The sequence below is a fragment of the Phyllostomus hastatus genome, unplaced genomic scaffold, assembly GCF_019186645.2.
Source record: "Phyllostomus hastatus isolate PE091 unplaced genomic scaffold, TTU_PhHast_1.1 phas_contig_402, whole genome shotgun sequence".
In the NCBI taxonomy this organism is placed as follows: domain Eukaryota; kingdom Metazoa; phylum Chordata; class Mammalia; order Chiroptera; family Phyllostomidae; genus Phyllostomus; species Phyllostomus hastatus.
The window spans coordinates 10,674,689-10,698,149 of NW_025333873.1; the positions used below are offsets into that span (position 1 = coordinate 10,674,689).

Below are 23,461 nucleotides of genomic sequence, written 5' to 3' on the forward strand. Positions count from 1 at the left end.
AGAGAGAGAAACATCAATGTGCAGTTGCTGGGGGTCATGGCCTGCAACCCAGGCATGCACCCTGACTGGGGTTCGAACCTGTGACACTTTGGTTTGCAGCCCGTGCTCAATCCACGGAGCTATGCCAGCCAGGGCTCGGCAGTTCTGCTCCTTAAGTGGAAGTTGCATCCCATTTCTATTAACTCAGCTCATGGTTTGGCGTTAGATCACCTGAATATGTATTTGGTCATGTTGAACTTTCTCATTGCATCAAACTTGAGTCTCTCAGAACAAAGAGGCATTTTTCAGATTATTTAACCAGGAGGTTAGCGGTGACAAGGATGAGACTCAGAGAAAGAGAAAAACGACCTTCCCCAAGGTTCTGTAGCAAATAGGCAACTGAAATGAGATCAGGACACAGAGCCTGTGACTCCCTATGTGGTCGGTGGCATCACAGACACGCCAGTCATTGGCACCTCCCTTGTCCTTCAGGCCCAGGGTTACGTGTGAACTGTCTGGCCCACCTCAGGGGCCAGGCTGCAGCCTGCCCAGGAAGGTACTGCTTCTGCTTTCTAGCTTCCGAATTCCTATCTAATCTATCAGTCCTCAGCTGATTCTCCTGGCCAACCCTCCTTCCACTGCCCCCCAAAATGCACTTTGTCTTTTATAGTCCCATAATGCCCCTCAGGAAGACCATGCTCACCAACCATGCATTTCCCCACCCCCTGGAAGGACGGCATCTCTCCCGTTCTTATCCAGGTGAGAGTGCGTGGCCAAAATGTCAGGTGTCCTGAGAGCCCCTCCTCCCAGGGGATAAGGAGGAAGAAGCATACGCTCATTGGAAGAGAAACTCTAAGGGATCATGGGAGTTGTGTTCATAAATGAATAACTTCATTCGTTCCACATACAGGCGTGGAGTTCCTGCTACGTGCCAGGCCCTAGCCTGAGAGTCAGGGATGCATAAGTCGATGGAGACAGAGGTTTACAAAAATAGAGACAGGACTGGGGCGTGGGGTGAAGTGCTGTTTTGGACAGAGTGGTTAAGTCGGGCTCCAGTGAAAAATAAACCCTGAACAGAGGCCTAAAGGAAAACCGTGCAGATACATGGGGCGGTGGGGGCGGGGGGGGGGGCGGTGTCAGGCCGAAGGACTAGCGAGGGCAGAGGCCCTGCGGCGGAAACGTGTGTGATAAGGCGGAGAAAGGAGGAGTGGGGAGGCCAGGAGCAGTGAGGAGCACAGTGAAGGCAGGAGAGGTGCCCGGGGCGGGCTGCCCTGGGACAGCATCGCCGTGGGCCTTGCTGGCTGCGAGAAGGGTCGTCTGTTTCACTCCAAGTGAAACAGGAAGTCCTTGTTGAAGGGAGCGAAGCAGAGGGGTGACAAGATGCAGTTTTTAAAGCATCGTAGTCGCTGCCGCATCACAGTTGACCAAGGGTTGGGAGCGGTTATGAGCTGGGAGATCTGCCTAGGAGGCAAGTAGAATATTCTGGGCAAAAGATGGTGATGGCTTATGGCTTGATCTAGGGCACCGATGATGAGGGAGGGTGTGAAAATGATCGAATGTAAGATACATCCTAAAGGTAGAGCTGGTGGAATCTGTTACGTGGATATGGCGTTTGAAAGGAGGAGAGGAGGCATGGATAACGCCAATACTTTTGGACTGAGTGTCTGGAAACATGGATCGGCCGTAATTGCCATGGACTCAGACAGGAAAGACCTGGGAAGGGGCAAATTCTGAGGAGAGAAACCAAAACTTGAATTTTCAATGTGCTATGGTTGAAGTATCTATTAGAAGTCAAGTAGTCAATAGATTACATGAGTCAGGTGACAGTCATAAATTTGGAAGCCATCAGCATACGTACTCCAGGAGGGTATATAAAGCCCTCACAGGTGTTAGTATTCCATAGAAAGAGGGATTCTTCTTCATGGCCAGGGGAACAGAACTAAGGCCAGTGGGTAGAACAATAAAAATTACAATAGCAATCATGACTGTAGCAACTACCACTTATGTGTCTGGCTGTTGACATATATTGTCTCATTGTTCCTAAGAACCACTGTTGAAGAGTTTGAATTAATCCCTGGATTACTCCTATTGAAGCTCAGACTCCAGGGAGGTGAGGTAAATATGGCTAAAAACATCGATTAAGATTATCCAGCTGATAAATGGCTGAGCTGGGATTCAAACCCAAGTTCGTGTTCTTGGTGCTACACTGACCCTCAGGAACCAGACCACAGCTCAGTTCAGGAAGTTCAGTGAACACACACTGTAAAGCAAGGAAGGGCAGTTTGAAAAAAGGTGAGAGAGATGAGACCTTAGGAAGATCAAGTCACATTTCTGCTTTATACACTGGCTGCCGTTTCAGCAAAAATGTTTCACCATGAGGCGCTTATTGATTTCCTTTGCCAATTTCACGGGTCAGGTGACCGTGCCTGCCCTGTGGAGGCAGGTGGAGGAGGGGGAGTGTAGGTGTTCGTTCCACTCTGGCCAGGTGGCAGGCCTTGGACTGGGTGATTTCCATTACTCCTGCCTCAGCCAAATGAGTGCACTGAACTCCATCTAGAAAAATAAGATCGGAGGCATCCGAGACAAGTCCAAGGTCCCGTAGCTAACCCATGTTACAGTTCAGATTTGAGCTAGGTTTTCCAGGCCCCGAAGCTCACGTCTGTTGCACTGTACTCCTCAGATAGGGGAGGATGAGGCTGGGATCCTGAGAGCAAGCACCTCAACTGCTTTCTCATCGAAGTATCCCAGCATGCAGTTCTATGGACAGCCAGCAGAGGGCATCGCACACCCGGGTTTCTCCAGCCCGCGGCCTGAAGCCATATTGAATGAGCAAATGTCTGCAGCAGACTCCGTGAGATCTAAATGTCTCCTTGGCAGGAAATCCGCGAGGAGCACTGCGGGGTTGTGCAAACAGCCTTACAATGTCCGCTTGTGTGTATGCACTCGGCTTCGCCTGCGTCGCCCACAATGCTCTGTTTTCTTGGATAATGGGGCTCTGTGGACCCATATGCCTTGTCATGCAAAGGGAGTGACCTGCGTTTGTCATAAATGGGCTCTTGTATGATTAATAGCCATGCCAATGAGCCCGCAGCAGCCATTCAGCCCTCAGCTTCACCGAGGTGGTGGTCTGAGCGAGGCCTTTCTTCCCCCGCCCCAAAGCAGCAGTGCAGAATTTATTGTAAAAGGGAAACGACTTGTTTACATTGTGGTTGCAATTTTTTATATGCAGGACAGGAGGTGCAATAAATTAGCTGAATGGATGCCAGGTAGGACACTACATGCTTTGCCTGCATTACCTTCTTTACTCAATAAAAATACTGCAAAGGAAGTATTATGATTTACATTTTACACATGAGGGAAACTCACAGGAGTGGAACGACTGGCCCAAGGTCTCCCCAGCTCTTGCTATTTCTAATAAGTGACTCTCTGACCCTTTCGTTGTGGTCTGCACACTTGGAAACACCTTTCTCATCCTGCCCAGTGTTGGTGATCTGAACATTGATGAGGAATTTTTATTCCTGGGCTTCTGGGTGCTTGTCGTACCTCTTGGAATTATATGCAAAAATATGTGAGTCTGTGCATGTGTGCATTTTTCTAAGAAGGCTGGTTTTCATCAGGTTCTCAAAGTCACCCAGGATTATAAAACAACAGAAGCATGTACCCCCAAATAGAAATATTTGGGGAAATAGTAATTTTCCCTGACCTATTCCTCTCACCAACGACTGCTTTCTCTGCTCTGTTTGGTTGCAGTTGGCATCTTGTCGTAGTTGCTCTGCAGCGACTACTGATCTAACGCTTCCAAGCCATTTCGGGGGACATAAATGATGAGGGTTGTATTATGCTGGGCCTGTGCTTGGTGTTTGGGGCGGGGGGTGTGTGGTGGAAATGGGTGGGCATTCCGAAAATGAGGAAGACCTAGCCCTTGAGAGAATTCACAGCAAGAAAGGTCGTTAATTCAAGCTGGGGAATGGGTAGGAGGTTTCTGAGAGGAAATGCTATTGGATACGGACCTTGAAAGATAGACAAGACACCCAAAAGCAGAGGAGAAGGGAAGGGCATTCCATCCAAAGGGAAAAGCATGAGCAAAAAAAAAAAGCAGAAGCAGAACAAAGGAGGCTAGAACCCTTGGCACCGTCTCTGGTGTGACCAAAGTACAGAACGTTCGGAGGAGCTGAAGCTCCGGTGAAAGAGCAGGGCAGGTTTTATGGCCCTGAACGCCTCGTAAAAAATGTGCCTTCTTCATCTGATAGCCAGCTTGGAACGCATTTGCCCTGAAACACGGTCCCTTCCACCCAACTAACTCCACGTCCCACTCGGCCACGGAGTCTGCCTGGGGAGCAGCTCTCTCAGCCCTGAGCAGACTCACCCCACCCGGCGTTCCTGATCCACCCACGTCTGTTTCGATGGTCTTCGTAACGTGCATGGAGGTCAAGCCAGGGATTTTATTTTAAAACGTGAAGTTTGGTTTGCAGCGAAGAGTGCTTTGAAATCAAGCCAATTGCTCCTTTCAGAAACTGGAAACAAACCCAGAAACACTCCCGCTTCTGGGGGAGTTCAAGGGCGGTTTGGGTGGTCTGGATACCCCTGATGCTGAGGGTGTCATGGAGCTGCTAGTCTCGTTGGAACTCAAATTCTTCAGCATTCGCATGTGCAAACTGGTGTCTGTTGGGGTTTCTGTGCTTATATAATTTTTCACAAGCCACACTTCCCGACATAAATTTGACCTGGGAAGTAATACCCCTATGCTTCGTTCCTTCAGTTCCCAAACCTCTTTTGTACCTGGTGGGCAGTGGGGGAGCCTTACAGATCAAGTCAAACCACAGCACTGGGGCAGGTGGGGTTCCTCAGGGGGCTTTCCCTCCCTAGAAGGACTCCCTCCAATAGCATATGCCTCCCTGGGCCTTGATCTACCGAGTCTTATTTCACCACCTGATGGCGAACTATGGACACAGAAGAACTTCCAGCACAAATGTGTGACACACCTGCCCAGGGCCTGGAGGGCAAGCAGAGACCAGGGGAGGGCCATTCTTCCTTTTGTAAGGTTGTACTGTAAGATAACAGCAGTGCAAGAGGTCTCGCTCACCGGCATTCATGTCACACGTGACACGACACGCTCTGGGGCACTTAGTTGTCTGGGGTCGGGTTGGTGGGAGGCGAGCGAGAGTGAGGACAGTGGCCAGGACACCAGGGGCAGCCTGCGGCAAGGGGGGGTGGCTAGAGAAGAGGCGCGTCCAAGGGCAACGTGGGAAATTACGTGGATGGAGTTCGGTGAGAGGGTGCATCTGAGGGCTGAGGCAGATGCAGAAATCTCCGAGGACACTCAGGCTTCTGGCTCATACACCAGGCAGGTGAGGATGCTTTGTGCTGAAGGAGTGGGGAGGAGGACCAGGGGGGGCAGAACTGAAGGGCATTATCTGTCCTCCCCCGCACATACACACAGGATTGCTAAACTTGCAGGAAATGCACTTAATGTATGGACCTGGAGTTGGGAGGGGGCGTTCTGATTTGAGGCCAGTGGCTGAGAAGTCCTCAGCGTGTGGATGAAAATTGGAGGCCGGAGGGTCTCACCTGGGAAGAAAGACCACTGGAGCCCGACATTTAAAGGTCAGACGAGGGAAGTGGGGACTTAAGAGGGAGCAGTCTGCAATAAGAGAGGACCGAGAAGACAGAGGCTGCCCGGTGTCTTGGGGAGGGGGGTTTGGCCAATGGTGCTCGCAGCAACCTCCCCTGCACCTCCACGTGCTGCAGGGAGGGGCCAGGCTCTTGCTCACTGAAACACGTCAGCAGGTGTTCTGGAAAAAGGAGGCTTATAATCCAGGAGACCTGGCGGTCTGTTTAATCAAAATCACTGATGGAGAGAGTAACCCAAAGTAGATAACTTTTCAGTGTTTCCTTCCATTTTCTAGACCGAAGTGAGGCCGTACAAGAAAGGTGAGATAAATAGCTTGCCCACCAGCACTTAGGAGGCATAGGACATTTCCAAGACCAGCACTTGGGTGCCTGCGGCTGCTGGCTCTGCACAGGGTCCCCTTCCCTTTGAAATGAGGCAGGACTGGCCTGGGTGGACTGACACTGTCCATCCTCCTCAGTAAGGGACAGGCTTATCAAACAGTGTCCTCCCAACTATGTGCTTAATTCCACCAGGGAAAGGGAGCAAATTCACTAATGACTGCCCAGCGGTGGGCTGGTCCAGGGCTCAGCCCTCGGTTGATTGCTTTCATGTTCACCAGCGTTTGAAATTGGGGGGCCACTGACTTGCATTCCCTAAAAATGAATCTAATATTGCCCTCCTTTCTTGGAGACTTTTTGCTGCTACAATATGAACGTTTATGGGGGGAAATTAGCTACGATGAGGTAACAGTCTATTTTAGAAACTGAACTCAGGTATCGATAGGGCTATTTTCAACCTGCACTTAATTGCTTAGCTCCATAATGGTCTCTCAGTGATCCTGTTGTCTTTTTTGAGAATTCCCACGGACCGTCTTCCCACTGGAATCTGACAACTTGCGTTCCACGGGGAACGCCAGGTCCTTTTGAGGGACACCACGGTACTAATGATCGATGAGAATATTCAAAGCGTTTTCCCATTTGAGTGCCATTACGTGTAGTGTTAAAACGTTTTGAAAACACATTTTAGCCATTAACTCATTTTTATTGTCAGATGAAAGTGCTTAATAGACTCACTCTACTTCAGTTTTCCTCCTTCATCTTGGAATGAAATCGTCTGTTGGATTCTTGGCAACCCGTTCAGCAACAGGACAGAAAACCTTATGACTTCATTGCAGAGGAGGCAGATGGGAAGGGACTCCCGGCCTGGCCCAGCCACCTCACAGCCCTGACCTCGTTTGGCAAATGCAACCTCCCAGAATTTATAAGCCGAGCTACTTCATTACAGGGGTGCATTCCCCACCCCCCCAGAAAAGCAGGTGCTTAATGTCTTGTAAGAAATATGCCTTTAAGAAGTGACATGTTTTGTACCTGACGTATTATCGACCGACGGCTAACTGGTTTTGCTTATAACTCAAAACAAGCGAGTAGTGTAGACGTCGTATAAGGGGGTTCATCGGCTGTCGGGAGAGAATCTCTGCACTGCACGCATGCTGGCGAACCGGGGCTGTGCTGTGGACGCTGCCGGTGGCCGTGGGAGGCAAGCTAGAGGCGCTGTTTGCTTTGCAGCGCAGTGTGGGAACCCCGCAAGCCTCGGGGCCATCGGCACGATTTCTCCCACTCCGACCCTTGTTGATCCTGTTGAAAGGTAGATTGTCCTCATAGCCCTCCCGAAATCACAGCCAGCCCCGAGAAACGCCCCCACACCGGAACTGGACTGCTCTGCCCCACGGTGCTGGGCACTGTCGCAGTGAGGAGGGCGGACTTGTGGTAAGATGAAGAACAGCATGTAGTGGGACACAGCCGGAGGCACTGGCCTGAGACGGGGCCAGGTATCTCTTTAGCTCCGCTCCCAGGCCCGGGCAAGTCCCTGACTGTGTTAGCAGCTCCAGGACTTTTGCATTGCATAAAGCAGTAAATTTTCAAAGTGAACTTTCAGGATCCAGGAGGTAACGATCACCATCACTTTGTAGAATAAAATCACTGTGCCGTAAAACCACTGGAACGGCTTTCTGCAAGGCGTGCCATGACCTGGCCCCCGTTTTTCTCGCTTTGCCGCGGAGCCGCGGGACAGAGACATCTCGGGGACTGTTTCTCCGGTGCCGTGTGCCGGCCCTGGGCTAAGAGCCGGGGACACAACGAGGTGTAGGAACAGCCCTGCCCAGGAAGCCCCGCCATCCACAGAGAGATGAAAGCATGTAACTGTGGGCCACACCGATGGGCGCTGAAACATGGTCAGCACGGCGTGTCAGCTGGCAGAGGGTCGCAGAGCTCACGCCAGGGAGTGGGTGTGGTTCCGTCTGAGGTGGGGGTCAAAGACTAGGGAGGACTCAGGGGTTCCTTCCGCAGGACCTGAGCTTCACACTCGCACTCGCAGGGGAATTCGGGGGAGGCCATTGCCAAGTGCCCAGGCGTAGAGGTCAGGAGCAGCTGGATTCCAGACCTGCTCAGTCACTCTGGAGCTTGAGCACGTTTCCAAATCTCCAAGATTATGTCTTTTTCTCCCAAATTGGGATATGAAGAATTCCTAGTTCATATGGTCGTTGAGAAAATTAAAATCATACATACATGAAAAGCTCTCATTGTTATGTCCTGTGGGTCATTAAAAACAAAAAAGCTCGCTGTCAATACGTTGTGAAGAAGAGGAGCAACCCATGCAAAGGCCCTGCGTCAGTGAGGAGCAGGGCTCCCGTGGCCCGTGCAGGGCGCGGCGCGGGGGTGGGGCACAGGGAATGGCGGAGGAGAGGGAACGGAGGAGACAAGCAAAGGTCAGAGGCCAGGTTTCCTGTGCCCAGCACATGCACTTGAACCCACTCTATCCTGCAGGCACCTGGGAGCCACAGAGGCATATTACGCAAGAAAGTAACATCCTCAGACTTGAGTTTCAAGTATGGAAACAAGTGGGAGAGAGACAGGACGGGGGGGGCAGGAGGGTGGGTGTGGAGGCTGTTTCCAGGACACAAGCACAGTCTGCGGAGGGTCTGAATGGGGACAGTCCAGGTGGGGATGGAGAGACTGCACAGGACTTGGTGGATGACCAGTGGGCTGTCCTTGTTCGGCAGCCGTTTAGCCCCTCCTGGTGAGACTCTACCAGCATGAAGCAGAAGCTCTAATGGCAGCAACGCACGGTGTGTGATGCTTTTATGTCTTAAAAAATGAAATTGATGTTATGTTTATTTTCTATGTTAGTGGACAGACCACGAGCCTGACATCCCCTTTCTAGTCCTTTCCTTTGGCTTTCACGAATTGTGGGTCCTTGGGCAAGTGCATGTTTATAAAATAAGAATTTTAAAAAGTTAATCCCAGTTCTGTGTACCATGAATTCTGATGACGTGTGGCCATACACTGGGACTACAAATCAGGATGTTCAGAATCCATCCTAAGACTTTGGGAAGGACGCTCGCAATACCTGACCCACCAGTTCTGATCTCTAAAATGGGCTCAATAATACCTTCCCCACCTTTGACACTTACTCAGGTTGAGGACAAATGTGGCCAGACTGACCTTTATCAGAAATGAGATGTTCTGTAAACATAGGTCGTTGTTGTGGTCGTGATTGGACTGTGCTTTATATGGTGACTAAGTTGACAAAATAATGTTTGGACCAACCAGGATTTCTTAATCCCCAAAATACTTGAGTTACGGGTGGAGAATCTAAGGCTTTGATTTGTTCGAGTCTTTTCACCAGGGATGGTAAATACTGTGGGTTCTGGGAGGCGTGGCTCACTCAAACTGCTAACCAACGCCACGCCTTCTGGCACTGCTCATTTATTACCTTAGACCTTAAGGAAAACATCAGAAAATTAAGCCCAGTAGGACTGCTGTTTCATTTATCAACTTATTTATTTTCTCATCTTCTGCTTTCTCTTAGCAGAGGCGGTATTGGCTTAGGGATTCTCCGTTCGGATAGTCAGAGCTGCGGAAAAGGTCTTTTTAGTGCTTGGTCCCTGTGCATAAAAGTCAAGGACTGGCGTTCCGGTGTCTGCGGGCAAAGGCCCGCATGCACGGTGCCCGCACTCTGGGCCCAGGTCCTTTGTTCCCTCACAGTTTACATAAAACAAACAAACTCCCTGGTGAACTACGGCCTCCTCTTTTTAACCCAAGCCCTGGTTCATTCTGTTTGGTTTTACACTCTGGGAATGCAACGAATGCTGTTACTTCATGTCTTTCTCCCAAATGAAAACAGACTTCGGCATGGGGGCAGGGGTGGGGTGGGGGCGGGGAAGAGTGTGTGTTTGTGTGCGTACGTATTGTACACATGTGCTTTAACTCTCTCCTTTTTTGGGGAACTGGAAATATTCGCAGCAAACTATTTCTTTGAGAGAGTAGTTGTTTTCCACCAAGGAGTCTTGGAGGAAAACAACTACTTAGAAGTGGTTTTGGAATCAGAGCCAAGAAAGTCGTCATAGAAAATACCATGTGTACATCCCAAATTGTCACCCCTGGGGGACAAGTGCCTCCCTTCGTGGGGACATGTGGGCAGTCTATATTGGCTCTGTAAGCCTTCCTGCAGGGAGTAGAGAAACACCCTCTTTCTAGATGACTTGGAGAACAGTAGGAAAGGGCCCATTTCAAAATTATCTTGCAGTGAATGAACCTTGAAGAATACGTATTCTGTGTTCGCAAGACGTGTCGAGTCCCCCAAGTTGTGTCTTCTGTTCTCCTCTCCGCACCCCCCAACCCCAGCCGGAGGCCTTCTCTGGGCCAATCCAGATTCCCAGCGCCCTTCCCTGGTGGCACCCCACTTCTCCTATAAGCCAGCTTTTCTGAAAGACCCCATTCCACACAGTTCCCTCTCTTCTCTGGATTCCTAAAGAAGTGTGTCTCACCCTGGCTGGTGTGGCTTGGTGGACGGAGTGCCGGCCTGCAAACCAAAGGATCGCTGGACTGATTCCTAGTCAGGGCACATGACTGACTAGGCATGTTGCGGGCCGTGCAGGAGGCAGTTACCCATTAATGTTTCTCTCCCTCTCTTCCTCCCTCCCTTCCCTCTCACTAAAAATAAATACATGAAATCTTAAAATAAAAAAGGTGTGTCCCTCCCTGTACAAGCCACGAAGAGTACGAGTGTGGAGCAGGCCACTGGGAGTCTGGGGGAAACGGCAGACTTTCTCCCCGGAAAGATGAGCATCTGTATGTGATATCCCGGTGCACTCCCCACAGACTGCAGACTCTCCAAACCCCCAGACAGACACCGTCTAGGGGTCCGGACCCCAGGGTTTTCTGCACGGAAAAGAATGTAGACTTCGGGTTCCCAGATGCAACACCAAAAGTGACTCTGTCTTTTAGTTTCTCGTAGTCTTCAGAACTATGCTTAACCATCGGAACCTCTTTTTCTTCCAATAAACGTGAAGATAATTATAGCTACCTGAAGGGTAGTATTTGCAGTCCCTTCCTGAGTACGTATCCAACCGTTAAATCCTTTCCTGCCTCTTCATCTGGTAGCCAAGACCTTGGACTCCCCCTTGCTGGGCCCAGACCAGACCCTCCTCACAGGATTAAACTGAGACGTCGCAACACTCAGTTGCAGCCCAGGTACTAGATCCCGGCCCCAGGGAGACAGCACTTGACGGTGACTCCCAGAGATGCCTGGGGAGGTGTGTGTGCATGCGTGTGTTTAAAGTAAATCTCAGCTTCACCACGTCTGCAACACACTGGTTTTAAATAATACACATGCTCTACGTGTCATTGACCGACTTCTTCTGTATACGGCTGCTCTCACCTGGAGATTTCTCTTGTCCGCAGCTGTCTCTGAGCCCTATCATATTTTCCCTTTTCTTTTTAATCATAACAGGCTGTGCTTCTGTAGCGCGATCCACTTGTTTTATTCTCTGGACACCAAATCTTGGAAGAGACCCATTTTGCTCCTTTGCTTGGGCTGGCAGGAGCTCAGGTCCGAGGCGAAGCCCTTGCCAGCGAATGTGAGGACCTCGCTACTTGCCTCCCTGCCTCTCTCCCTATCCTACTTTCATTTTTCTCTTTCCCCCACTGTGCTTAGCTAAGTATGTGCCCTCTGAATGGTGTAAAACTTCTCTTAAACCCTTTTCTTGAACAAGAAAAAACATTTAAAAAGCAGTCTTCCTTTGAATTAACTAAGCTGTGTCACAAGGAGTACGGTGCATGGCAATGCAGTTTGCCCGCACTGAGGGGCTGTTTGAAAAGCTTGGAGAGTGCCTGTCATAGGAGAGTGCCTGGGGCTGCAGTGGGAGTCCCACGGACGAGGGGTCTTTCCAAGTGCGGCCCTGGGTACAATTAAAAAACAAAAAATAAAAACAAGTGTTCTACTCAGGTGACCATTGGTGTGATATTAACTTGCTTTGTCCACCTGAAGCCAACGTATACTTGCCTGAATTCTTGTCGACCTCAGAGGGAGGCGGGATGCATCAGACCTTTGCCAGGAAGGAGATGAAATGTTTCTGTACTGATATAAAGAGCTCGTGTTGCATAAAACTGGACTTGACCCTGATACTACGTAATGTCCCACGATCGCTGATATCAAACATCTGGAATAGTGAGAATTCCTTAGCTGACCTGAGCTGATGTGAGATACAAGATACACGTTCTAAAATATTTGACCCCACCAGCCAACCAGATTAAATGACCTTTGAATGGACGGGATTCTACAGCCAGCTACTATTTTGGTGCATGTCCATGTGTGTTCCTTCCAGTCTGTGACTAATTTTAAAGCCTTGACATGTTCCCCACCTAGGCCCTCTGACAGTGAAATCACGCACAGGACAGAATCGTAGGAGAAAGTGAAATCCACTCAGGTCTCCTGTGACACGTTAATAGCACAAAACGAGGGAAATTAAGAACATTTAACTTCCATTAAGGCATTTTATCTGAATGCCGGCTGCTACTAACCAGTAGGATCATCTTCCTACAAGAAGTGCCTCCAGGTCCGGATTGGAATTGTTCCTTAAGTGGGAAATGGATTCCTTCCCCGAGACCCTGAGGGGTTGGGACAGCTGCCCGGCCGCAGGAAAGGACGGGAACGGCCCCGAATGTTATTTTGGTGGAACCTGCCCCACACAGGGCTCCACTCAAAAGTATCTTAAAAGAAGATGTGCACAAAGGCAAGGGAGGAAAAGAAGAATGACAGCAAGAATAGGGAAGATCTTTTTGTAAAACAGAAGCATGGTGCTTGCCTGTCACTGTGTGGGCGCATGCCCCCTTGCTCGAATGCCCAGATGTTTATGTACTTCAAGACGAGAGAGTTCCGAGAAGTATCCGGTCCAGCCCTCTGCCCAGCACACCTCATTTTTACAATATTTTAAAGGGTTGATATAGCACGTTTCTACTTGAACACCACCAGTGACAAGAAGCTCACTGTTTCGCAAGGCAAATGATTTAAAATTCAGACAACTCCAATAGTTAGAAATTGTTATAACCTTTATGACCTTGAGTAAGGTCTTCCTCATGATTTCCTCTTCCCTAAAGCCACATACAACCTGTCTAACTTACCTTTCATAGGACAATCCGTAATGATTATTTGAAGGTGTTTGTGATAATGAGCATGATGATGATGGTATTTATATCATCATCATCATCATCAATAGTAATAACACATTACATTTCTTGACACTTCCTATAAGTGCTGCGCTAAGAATTTTATATTTTGTCTCATTAGTCCTCATGATTGGATAAAATGGCTACATTTAACAATTCGTTTTGCAGACGAGACAACTGAGGTTTAGAGTGTGATGCCGTTTGCCCTGGAAAACAGAACTAGCAGGAAACAGCTAGGATTGAAAGCAGGCCTCCCTGAATGGTCTAGCTCTTTTCTAGCTTCACACTAGTGACTTACTCCACAGACGGTGGCTGCAAGGATAGGGGTGTTTTCTCGGGGGGAGCAGGGGGGACCCCAGATTCCACACCACCTCCCGCAGCCATGGGAACGGCTTGGTCCGAGTCCAGTGGTTTTTCGGGTTGATGTCTCACAAGCCGAGGTGTGCGCATCATGACTTAGAGAAATGCCTTGCAAGGAGCCCAGCGCCCGGCATCGAACTGCACCTGTGTCACTACGTTCCGCATGAAGAAACCAGTGGCCTCCCAGAGAACGTGGTTTAACGTCTAGAGCCTAGAGCTGCAGAGATTTCCCTGTTTTCTTAACTAATAACTGCATTTGGCCTATTTTTTTCTTTAGGTTGAGATTGCAGCTAGGTAACAAATTTGTATTTCTCTGTAGATTGATTTATTGTTGCAAATGCCTGAGGCTGCAATTGCATTGAGAATATATATATATATAATATATATATTATATATATATAGGATATTATGCCTTTTCACTTTTTACGTTTCATGAATACCCCATCTTGTTAACACTGAAATGTCAAACTAGGACAGCCTCTGCGTTGCCTGGAAGTTGTGCCTCTGGGAAACGTGGCCGCCTGTAGAGGCTGGAGAGGGTCCCTGGGGTGGCACATCTGTATTCTGTAAACTCTTCCTCAGGAACTTTAAGAAGCGCCCCCTTCTGGACCGATATTTTTTTAAAAGATTTTATTTATTTATTGTTTAGAGAGGGAAGGGAGGGAGAAAGAGAGAGAGACAGAGACATCAATGTGCGGTTGCTGGGGGTCATGGCCTGCAACCCAGGCATGTGCCCTGACTGGGAATCGAACCTGCGACACTTTGGTTCTCAGCCCGAGCTCAATCCACTGAGCTACGCCAGCCAGGGCTGGACCGATATTTTAATAAAGCTCTGTCTGTTGTGCTTGTCCATTGCCATGGTGGGTCTTCATGCCAATGGAACAGAAAGGGAGCAGAGCTGAAATATTCACCTTGAGGATTCAAGGAGTTAGTGGAAGGGGAAAAGGAAACACTCTGTAGAATGTACTTAAACTCTGCCGCCTGCAACTAAAATACCCGATTCTTTTCTCGGAAGCAGTGGCTATGTTATTACTCATCTCCCAGTGGGAAGAGTTTTTCATAGGGTGTGAAGGTACGGTTATGGGGATCCAGGGGTATTCGCTCAAGGTTGTTAAACAGGGTTGACCCCTTAGCGGTTTATTTTCACGTGGCTAACGGTGCGTGGTTCTTTCTGCTGCCTCCCCAGGTTCGCTGGCATGGGAAACCTGCTCAAAGTCCTCACCAGAGAGATCGAAAACTACCCGCATTTCTTCCTGGATTTCGAAAGTAAGTTTAAAAAATTAAAAGATAATGATGAAATGTGTTCACCTTACAGCTTGCTGATAAGGAAGTGATAACATGAAACTGCCACATGACACTTAAGCACTCAGATGTTACCATGAATTTCTCTGTCTTCAAACATCATTTTCCTTCCTTTTTTTTCCTATTAACAAAACACAAAACTAAATGGAACATCTTTTTTGTGGGCTGGGTTCCAAGTCAGGTGTGTATGAGAGACAACTGACCGATGTTTCTCTCCCTCTCTTTCTCCCTTCCCCTCTCTCTAAAAATAAATACAATATTTTTAAAAAGTTAAATGAAACATCTTTTTAAAATATGTCCATTGTTTTCTTTGATTTTAGAAGTGATTAGCTTCTGTAGGCTTCACATAAATCATCTTCATGTATTTTTCCTAAAAATATTCATGAATTTCAGCCCTGGCTGGCATAGCTCAGTGGATTGAGCGCGGGCTGGGAACCAAAGTGTCCCAGGTTTGATTCCCAGCCAGGGTACATGCCTGGGTTGCAGGCCATAAACCCCAGCAACTGCACATTGATGTTTCTGTCTCTCTCTCTCTATCTCCCTCCCTTCCCTCTCTAAAAATAAATAAATAATAAATAAATAATAAATAATAAATAAATAATAAATAATAATAAATAAATAAAAAAAGTATCTTTAAAAAAAATATTCATGAATTTCTATGTTGTGTACCAAAGAAAAATAGTGCGCACAGTAGTTCATTCGCACAGATTAATGCACAGCAAATCATCACCAGACGTGAAAGAAAAAGTGATCAAATCAGGAATAAGGCTCACAGATGATGTATTTTTAATCATCTGTCTTTTCTTTATATATTATCTCATAACACACCACTATTTCAGGATTTTGAGATATAGTCCTTTTATCTGAAAGGTTATGTTCCTTTTATCAAAAACTTTAAATATTTTTCTAAGATAAAGTGGCTGGTGAATCATGACTAAATAAACACCGAGGTTCTTTCTTCATCTTGTTTATTTTCTTGATTGAATATATTTACAAGTCAGTGACACATTCATGTTTAATTAACTAAGCTCACGTTTCCACCTTTCCTCCTGGGTTGCCCATTTTCTGAGTTACAGTTCTATCATAGCAAGCATTTTTGCCGGTATTCACTGTCTATTGCAGCCTTCAATTTGTTTTAAACTTTAATTGTTCAAGAGTTTTACCTACATTAAAAATAAGTTAAAACTTCCTCACCTGTAGCTTAAACTTCCTAACAGACATTTTCTAGGTAAACGCTGGAAGACTCTATCAGGCTGCAATAACCCAAGAGGTGAAAGCTCTCTGGATATATTCCTTTCAGAACCTCTGCTGGGCCTAAAGTAACTAGTTGAAAATCAGGAAAAGTTATCCTGAAGCTCAAGTATTCGGAAAAGAGAAAGTATTTCACCTAGATTACATTCAATGACAGAGATGCCACTTCTCATGTAACTCCTTTGGCTGCTGCCATTGTTTTTGTTCTTGTTTGGTTGGATGTCCTTCTCCCTCCACAGTGGAGCCTCCCTCCTGGGTCCACGAACTGATCAACCCCGTTCCAGCAAAAATGCACCTTAAGGTGCCTTCTGCTCGGATCTTGTCTGCTCTCTAGTCCCCGCCCCCCCCCACCCCGTGATGCCAGCGTTTTCTTTGGAGAGGACCCCTGGTTGTGCACCTCCAGCCCTCGGCTGCTGTGCTTTTCACGGGCTCACCCAAGCCAGCCTTCCGTCCACTGCCCGTTTCCTTTCAAGACCCATCGGGTCCTCTCAACCGGGCCTCCTGCTAGTCTTCAAACACGTCCTTCCTCCTTCTGTCCTCACTTCCACGTGTTGGAAACCACCTCTCCTGGTTTATGAGAAAAAACACTTCGTTCTTCAAGCCCATCCCAAATGCCACCTCTTGCGAGAAGACCGCGCCAGTTCCTTCTGCGGTCTTCAATTTCCTGAAGCCGGAGGTATGCTCTTTCTCCTTCTCTATTCTCAGGCCGCGCAGGGCTTCTCTCAAGCCCTTTATTCCATCTCTTGTGTTGGCCTGCTTGCACATCTTGTCTCCCACGTCAGCCTAAGACCCCATTAGGCAATGACCGTTCTTAGTTACCACGTCTCCGTAACGTTGCCCGGCTTACCTGGATGCTCCACATGCTCTACGTACTGCTGCTGTCGAGCTGAAATCTGTAGACTCAGGGAGAATCATAACGCAGCCTTCCTTCCCTGCCCTTCTAGTCCATCCTGGTTCTTTCTTGAAAACCGACTTTAGGAAACAGGATTTGCAGAATCCAAAAACAAAATGACTTTTTTTTCCTCACAAAATGTGTTACTTTGTAGGTGACTAAGTTGTCCCACTCTGATCAGGGACGGAATGATGGCTGTAGACGTAACTTCCAAACTCTGGTGCTCCACAGAACACTAGTTGGAAACCGCCACCCCTTTAAATCCCTGTAGACTTTATTTTTACCACTTTAATGGCTTTTAAAATTAGACTTGAAAAAGGCTAACCAGTTAAACCAGGTCAAACCCAACTAAACCCAGCCAAATCCAACCAAACCCAACCAAACCCCACCAGATCCAACTCAACTCAACCAAACCCAACCAAGCCTAATCAAATCCCATGAAACCCAACCAAACCCAGTCAACTCCAGCCTGCCTGCAGAGCTGCTGATTAGTTAGAAGAGCCAGGAAAGAGGCTACATAGTAGAGGAAGAAAGATATCTTACTACATTGAAACTCTCGGTGGCCAAACCTGGGCCCTACTCATTTTTGTGACCCAGAACTTCGCTAAAGCTGAGCATGGAGCACTGATCACTGGGTGTGACTTAGTAACAGATGCTGGCCACGTGAAGCACCAGGACCGAGCAGGCTAGATCCAAGAGAGCACAGGCATTCGAGAGCAGGGACGTACACATAGATTCAAACGCAGCCTGGTCAAGAAGGACGGACTTGAAAAGGGGATGATGAGTTGGGAGGTGAGCTGCCCCACGTCTGGTAGCCGCTGGCAGAACGGACGTAAGATTGATTGCTTCGAGTACAGAGGCTGGATGGCAAAGAGTTAAGGAGTAAGCGGCGGAGGGAGGAAGCGAGGCTGAACAGCATGCAGCAATAGCTTAAATGAATTTGGCACCTCAGCTTTGGGTGCTGAGTGTTCTTTTTGAAGTCGGTGATGGCATATAATTGAACCAGGTCAAATAGATATAATTAAGCTGGGTCACAATGTAATACAAAATTAGACACATCTGTCCCTAGGTTTCCCGTTGTGTAGATCTGATTTAAATTCTTGTTTGACCTTTGCGGTGAGGCCTATACTTTATGCTCACGTTTTCTGTACAACCACTTAACGTCTTTTTCATTGTTGTTTTTTCATCTCACTGTTTTTTTTTTCTTTTTTTCCTCTCCCTACTTGTCATGCCTGCATTTCCTCTTTGAAGGCTGAGAGACTGAGGGGGAGTAAAATGCAGCCCAGTCTTTCATGAGGGATGGTTTTGGGGGACAGTGGACGGAAAGCCGTGTGGCGGCAGACCTGCTGAGAGCCGTTCAGCTGTGTGCGCCCGCCGGGGTGTGCCGAGTGGGCAGCAGCCGTCAGCCCTCCAGGGAGATCCAGCCAGCGATTCCCAGACTGAAACGATCATTAGAAACACGTGGCAAAACATTGTCATGTAGTTGAGCCTCACCTCCGGGTTCTGATGCAGGGGTCTAGTCCTCAGAGTCTGCTTTTGCAGATTCCTTAAATTTCCAGTACTTTTCACTTCTTCAGTGTTTTTCATGGACGTCCACATCTTCATGACGACCCCACAGGACCATCCAGGGAGGAGACAGGGCCTCTTTACTAGGGAGCCCTTGTTCGCTTCTCTCTACACCAAGGATTAATCTGAGGCCCAGAGAGATTCATTGGTTTGCCCTGGGGTCTAATAGTGAATGGCAAAGCTGGCAATAGGACTTGGGTCTCAAAACACTCTGATCTTGGAGTTCCCCCTGCCCCTGTGACATCACAGGGATCCCGTGGCACGTGAGCGAAGTGGACCCGCCTTCAGGCGCCTCTCACGTCACCGCCCTTTGCAGTGCCTCGTGGGTCGTTCCACGGGAGAGGGCTCTGGGCTCTGGTGTGGGACGACAGACGTTCCTGTACAAATACATGTGTCACTCCAGCCACACTGATATTTTCCCATGGACCCGTGCGATTTTATGTTGTTTCTGTAAGCGCTTGCAGCATTGTGCTGTAAATCATTGCCATTTTAACATCCCCAAATGTTAATGATAGATAGTTATTTATGCCTCTTCATTTCCCCTGAAAGAGAGAGGGGTGGAGGAGTGAGGAAGTGGGTTGGGAAGAAGTGCTATAGGTTTAATTTATGGCTCCGGCAAATCCTTTTTGCTCTCCCTTCCCTGGTGTTTATACAACAGCTGGTGGCGCAAAGAGATAGTGCTGTATCCTGTTGATGAAATGCCAGGGATTCCTTCCAAGCCAAAGACATCTCCAAATAAATCGTGTTGTCCCCTCGTGTTATCTTGGGTGAATGTGTTTGATTCTCTGTCAGATCTTCTATACAGCCCCACGGAGGCTGTTAGGCGAAGGTATGTGCGTTCCTGCTGCTCGTGAAGACAGATGGCATCCTTGGCCGATTCTCAAAGATAAGGACCTTTTGATGTGGCAGGCCTGCTCTGGGCTGAGCCCTGCTGTCCCGCCCTGGGGGATGCTCACCTAAGACGTTCATTCCTGACAAACAAAACACATAGCCGCTCTCCTCTCCCTCCCCGCGGTGGAATGCCAAGCATTCTGCTTCCAGTAAATATCCCCGTCTCCCACCTGACCCCGGTGACACCGAAATGCTGACGGTTACTATCCACCGTCACCAGCAAACGGAGCCAAAGAGGGCTAAACAGCTCCCCTGCAAACCAAATGAATGCCGGTTTCACTCTCTTAATTGATGGGGGAATTCTTTCCCGTTAAAAATTCAAGGTGCTCGGCATCCAGCGAGTTCTTGAGAGTGAATGCATGCATTCAAGGTCACAGAGCACATGATACATGTTCACACCTTCCACAATAGCAAGTCCAGGACAGGGGTTTAAATCATTGCTCGGGGAATGGCCTGGATGGGCTGGTTCCAAGGCTCCTGGAAGTATTGGTTTCTGAAATTGCCCGTGTAAATCACGGCGATTTGTAACAGCTTCATTGTTAGACAGCAGCAGCCCCGGCTTTCTGTAACCGTTCCCCTCAATTTCAGTGAAATCAGGGGGGATGATCACACGTGTAGAATGTGGTTCTTAGATGAAGCATCACAAAGAGAGTTCACTGGCTGCAAAGGGAAATGAACACCCATTTCCATCAGTAATATTATTGGTGGACATTGCGTGTGTGTGAGTACTTTTGACTAAATGCCAGTCCTTGTGTTAAAATAAAAAAACAATACCTGTAATTCAGAGTTCCTGTTCACTCAGCAAATGCTTTGTGAGGTTGCTGATAGGTTAAGTATAATAGCCTTCTTTTTAATTACTAATTCATCAAGGTCTTTTTCAAGATGTCTCTCCTTGTCAACTGCAGACACAATACATTTTTTAAAAATATGGTTACCAATATGGAGAATTCAAAAAGTATAAACCCCAAAGTGTCTCAAAGGAATATTCCAGAGAAAGCATAAAGGATAAGAACCTTAAGATTGGGAGAATAAACATAATTGCAGTGTTTCACCCAACAGATATCCTGTTAGTGGGATAACTAAACCAAGGAGACACTGAGGCTGTAGACAAATGGTGGGTGATTTAAAAACACACGTCACGAGGAAAATGTGAGTAGGCGATTTGATCGTCAGCAAATACATCTATCTTCATGGTAACAGTGAGCGGTACGACAGCCACTGGAGGAGAAGAGAGAGAGGGCAGCCCCTAGAAATACTAGGATTTTTTTCGCTGTTCCCCAACACCCACATGCTCTGCCTCACTGTTCACTGATTCACAACATGTTTATTGAGAGTCTCTGATCGGTAGCACATGTCAGGGCTCTGAGGACAAGAAGACCAACTTTGTCTCCAAAGATCGCAGAATTCAAAGACAAGCAGGAAAATCACCATGAAAACATAATGTGAGAAACACATTTCAATAACTCATTCAACTATTCATGCAGCAAATCTCCCTTGAGCAGCTACTGTGTGCCAGGCACTTGCTAGACCTGGGAGACACGATGTGCAGTGAAGCAAGGCCAGCGTCCTACGTTCTAACGGATCACATTCTCATTAGTTAGTGCCGACTGGTCATTTCGCTGGAGGATAAAAGTAGGATGAATTATGGACTTCCACAGGGACATGGGCCGACACCAAATGTCACTTAAGGTTACCCAGTCCTTCTCCTATTTGGAAGGAGAAACAGAGAAACAGATTACAGCTTCTCCCAGCCAGCATTTTTTTACCTTGAAAACTGATGCCACTCGGGACTCGGGTCCCCTGAAACTCTTGCAAACCCTGCCCCTGGCCCAGAAGGCAGGGACCGTGTTTATGGCATTGGGGCCTAATTCTTAACTGGAAGAAGAGGTGGCCTCAGGTCCATAACAGGGGGAGGAGGAAAACCAGGGTGTGCAATGACCCCCACGAAGTATGGAAGAAAACGAGCCAGCTCATTTCTGACTCAGGAAGGAGGAAAGAAAGGTGGATGGGTTTCTCCCACCCCACCCCACCCCTGCGACATGGGCTGTATGAGAAACATTTCAAACAGGACACCAGGGCGTCTGCCAAGAGAAACGTTTTCCCAGAGACGCTGGCTGGGGACGGGGGGCCTGTTTCTCAGGTCGTTCCCTTTGCCAGGAGAGAGTGCGCGTGGCGGCAAGTGCCCCCACAGCCCTCGGCGCTGCCCTCTCTGGGGGAGAAGGGCCACCACCGCCACCACACCTTGCGGTCTCCTAAATGTCGGCACCAGAAAGTGTCCCTTCACCTGGGACAGAGAGAAAAGCCCACTTATCTACAGTGCTGCTCCTTCTACGCCTGTCTATCAGAAGCTGTCTTATTTGGGAAGCACTTAAGAATGCTATTTTTAAAAAGCAACTTTAACACGGGCTGTGAACCAAAGCATCGCAGGTTCGATTCCCAGCCAGGGCACCTGCCCGGGTTGCAGGCCACGGCCCCCAGCAACCGCACATTGATGTTTCTCTCTCTCTCTCTCTTTCTCCCTCCCTTCCCTCTCTAAAAAACAAATAAAATCTTAAAAAAAAACTAACTTTGAAATCTTTCTCCTTTTGTGTTCCAGTAATCATCAACAGGATGGGTTTTGGGGTTCCGTTTCCCAGCACCCCTCTTCCAGTCCACTCAGCTTTAGTTCTGTTTTGTTTGAAATGTCATACCAAGTGGTGGCTTGCTAAGCTAGAGCTGTGTGACAGCCAAGATGAGAAGGCTCCATCTTCTGGTTCCCTGGAGTCTTCTCCTTTTATACCTACTTTATAATTATAGTCAAGTAGACTTACCCCTCAGAATCTTGGTCACTGACTCAATGTTTCTTTTCACTTCTTCAAAGATACATCTCTTTAAGAACGTTGTCTTTGTTTAGCTTGTGATTTTTTTTCAATACATTCATCAGAGGGAAAGGATTTGATTTTTATTTGTTTACCAGAGTATTTGCTTTGCATTTTTGTCTCTGTTATTTTCCCTGACTTTCTTCTTACTTGAAAATTGCCAGCATCACCCTGGAATTCTGTTCCACAGACACGCTTTCTTCAGTTGGGGGGCTTCCTGTAGTTGGTGGGTTTTAGATTTCTATTTTAAGACACCCCAAGCTCGTAGAGAAAAGTTTGGAAAGGCAGGGAAAGCTCAAATATAAAGTGGTTAATATGGTAGATAACAGTGTAGCCAGAAAATGTAGCAAGTGCTTGTGGGAAAGCATGGACAGTCACAAAAGATAAAGGGGCAACGCGTCCCTTCTCCCGCCTGTTTCCGGGCTGCAGCCAGGTCTCTAGCCTGGTGGGGCTTTTCCTTGCGCCAGGCCCAGCCTCGCCCTCCCAGCGGCCAGCCTGCCCGTGCTGTCCGTGAACACACTCCCCTCACCTTCCTTCTGCCCTGCCCAGGGCCCGCCCCGTCCATGAAGTGGAGTCCCCTCCTCCCAGCCCACCCCTGCCTTCTTGTTCTCGGAACCCTGGTGTGCAGGTTCCCTGGTTGAAATCCATCTTATTCCTGGAAGGTACAGTTTGCAAAGTTTCTGAAGAATCTACAGGGTCTGTTTGTTGTTGTTGTTTTTCTAAGAGAACTACACCCTTCATTTCCCAGGTGTCCTTACCCATAGCAGGACCTGGTCAGTAAATGGTCTAAAATATTTCCCCATGGACACTGCTGCTCAGGGGTCTGGCCTTGGGTGAGTGCAGGATGGGCAGATGGTCGCTGAGCCGGAGTGGCCACGGCTGGCCTGAACCCTATTCTGCTGCTCAGCCTTTCCAAAGGCCCGGTCAGCCTGGTCACGCCTGGCTTAGGTATCACCTGCCTTGTGAATCCTGTTTTATACACCTGGAGCAACACCATGAATTATTACATTTCGCGGGATCCACCCTTTGTGCTTCCAGCAAGATGAGTCCAAACTGGGATTTGATATGGGGGAGCGCTGGACCAGGCGGGACTCTGTCTAGCGCTTCCGTCGATGAGGTCTTCTGAAAGGATTTAGTGCCTTGGGACTTTGGTTTTTGGAAAGAGAGTTTTGGGAAATTACATCTCTGTTCTTCATTAGCAGTGCCTTTGCTTTAGATGGAGATTAATGTTCTTACTAGCCTAGGC

General features: G+C 48.2%; 1 protein-coding gene across 1 annotated transcript in view; it reads left to right on the top strand.

The window, feature by feature from the left end:
• CYRIA (CYFIP related Rac1 interactor A) overlaps nt 1-23,461 on the top strand; it is a 95,844-nt gene that overhangs the window by 55,598 nt on the left and 16,785 nt on the right. Inside the window, exon 3 of the mRNA XM_045844529.1 lies at nt 14,642-14,721. Within this exon, the coding sequence (XP_045700485.1) occupies nt 14,652-14,721 (70 nt within the window). The 5' untranslated portion in view covers nt 14,642-14,651. The remainder of the gene's footprint in view (nt 1-14,641; nt 14,722-23,461) is intronic.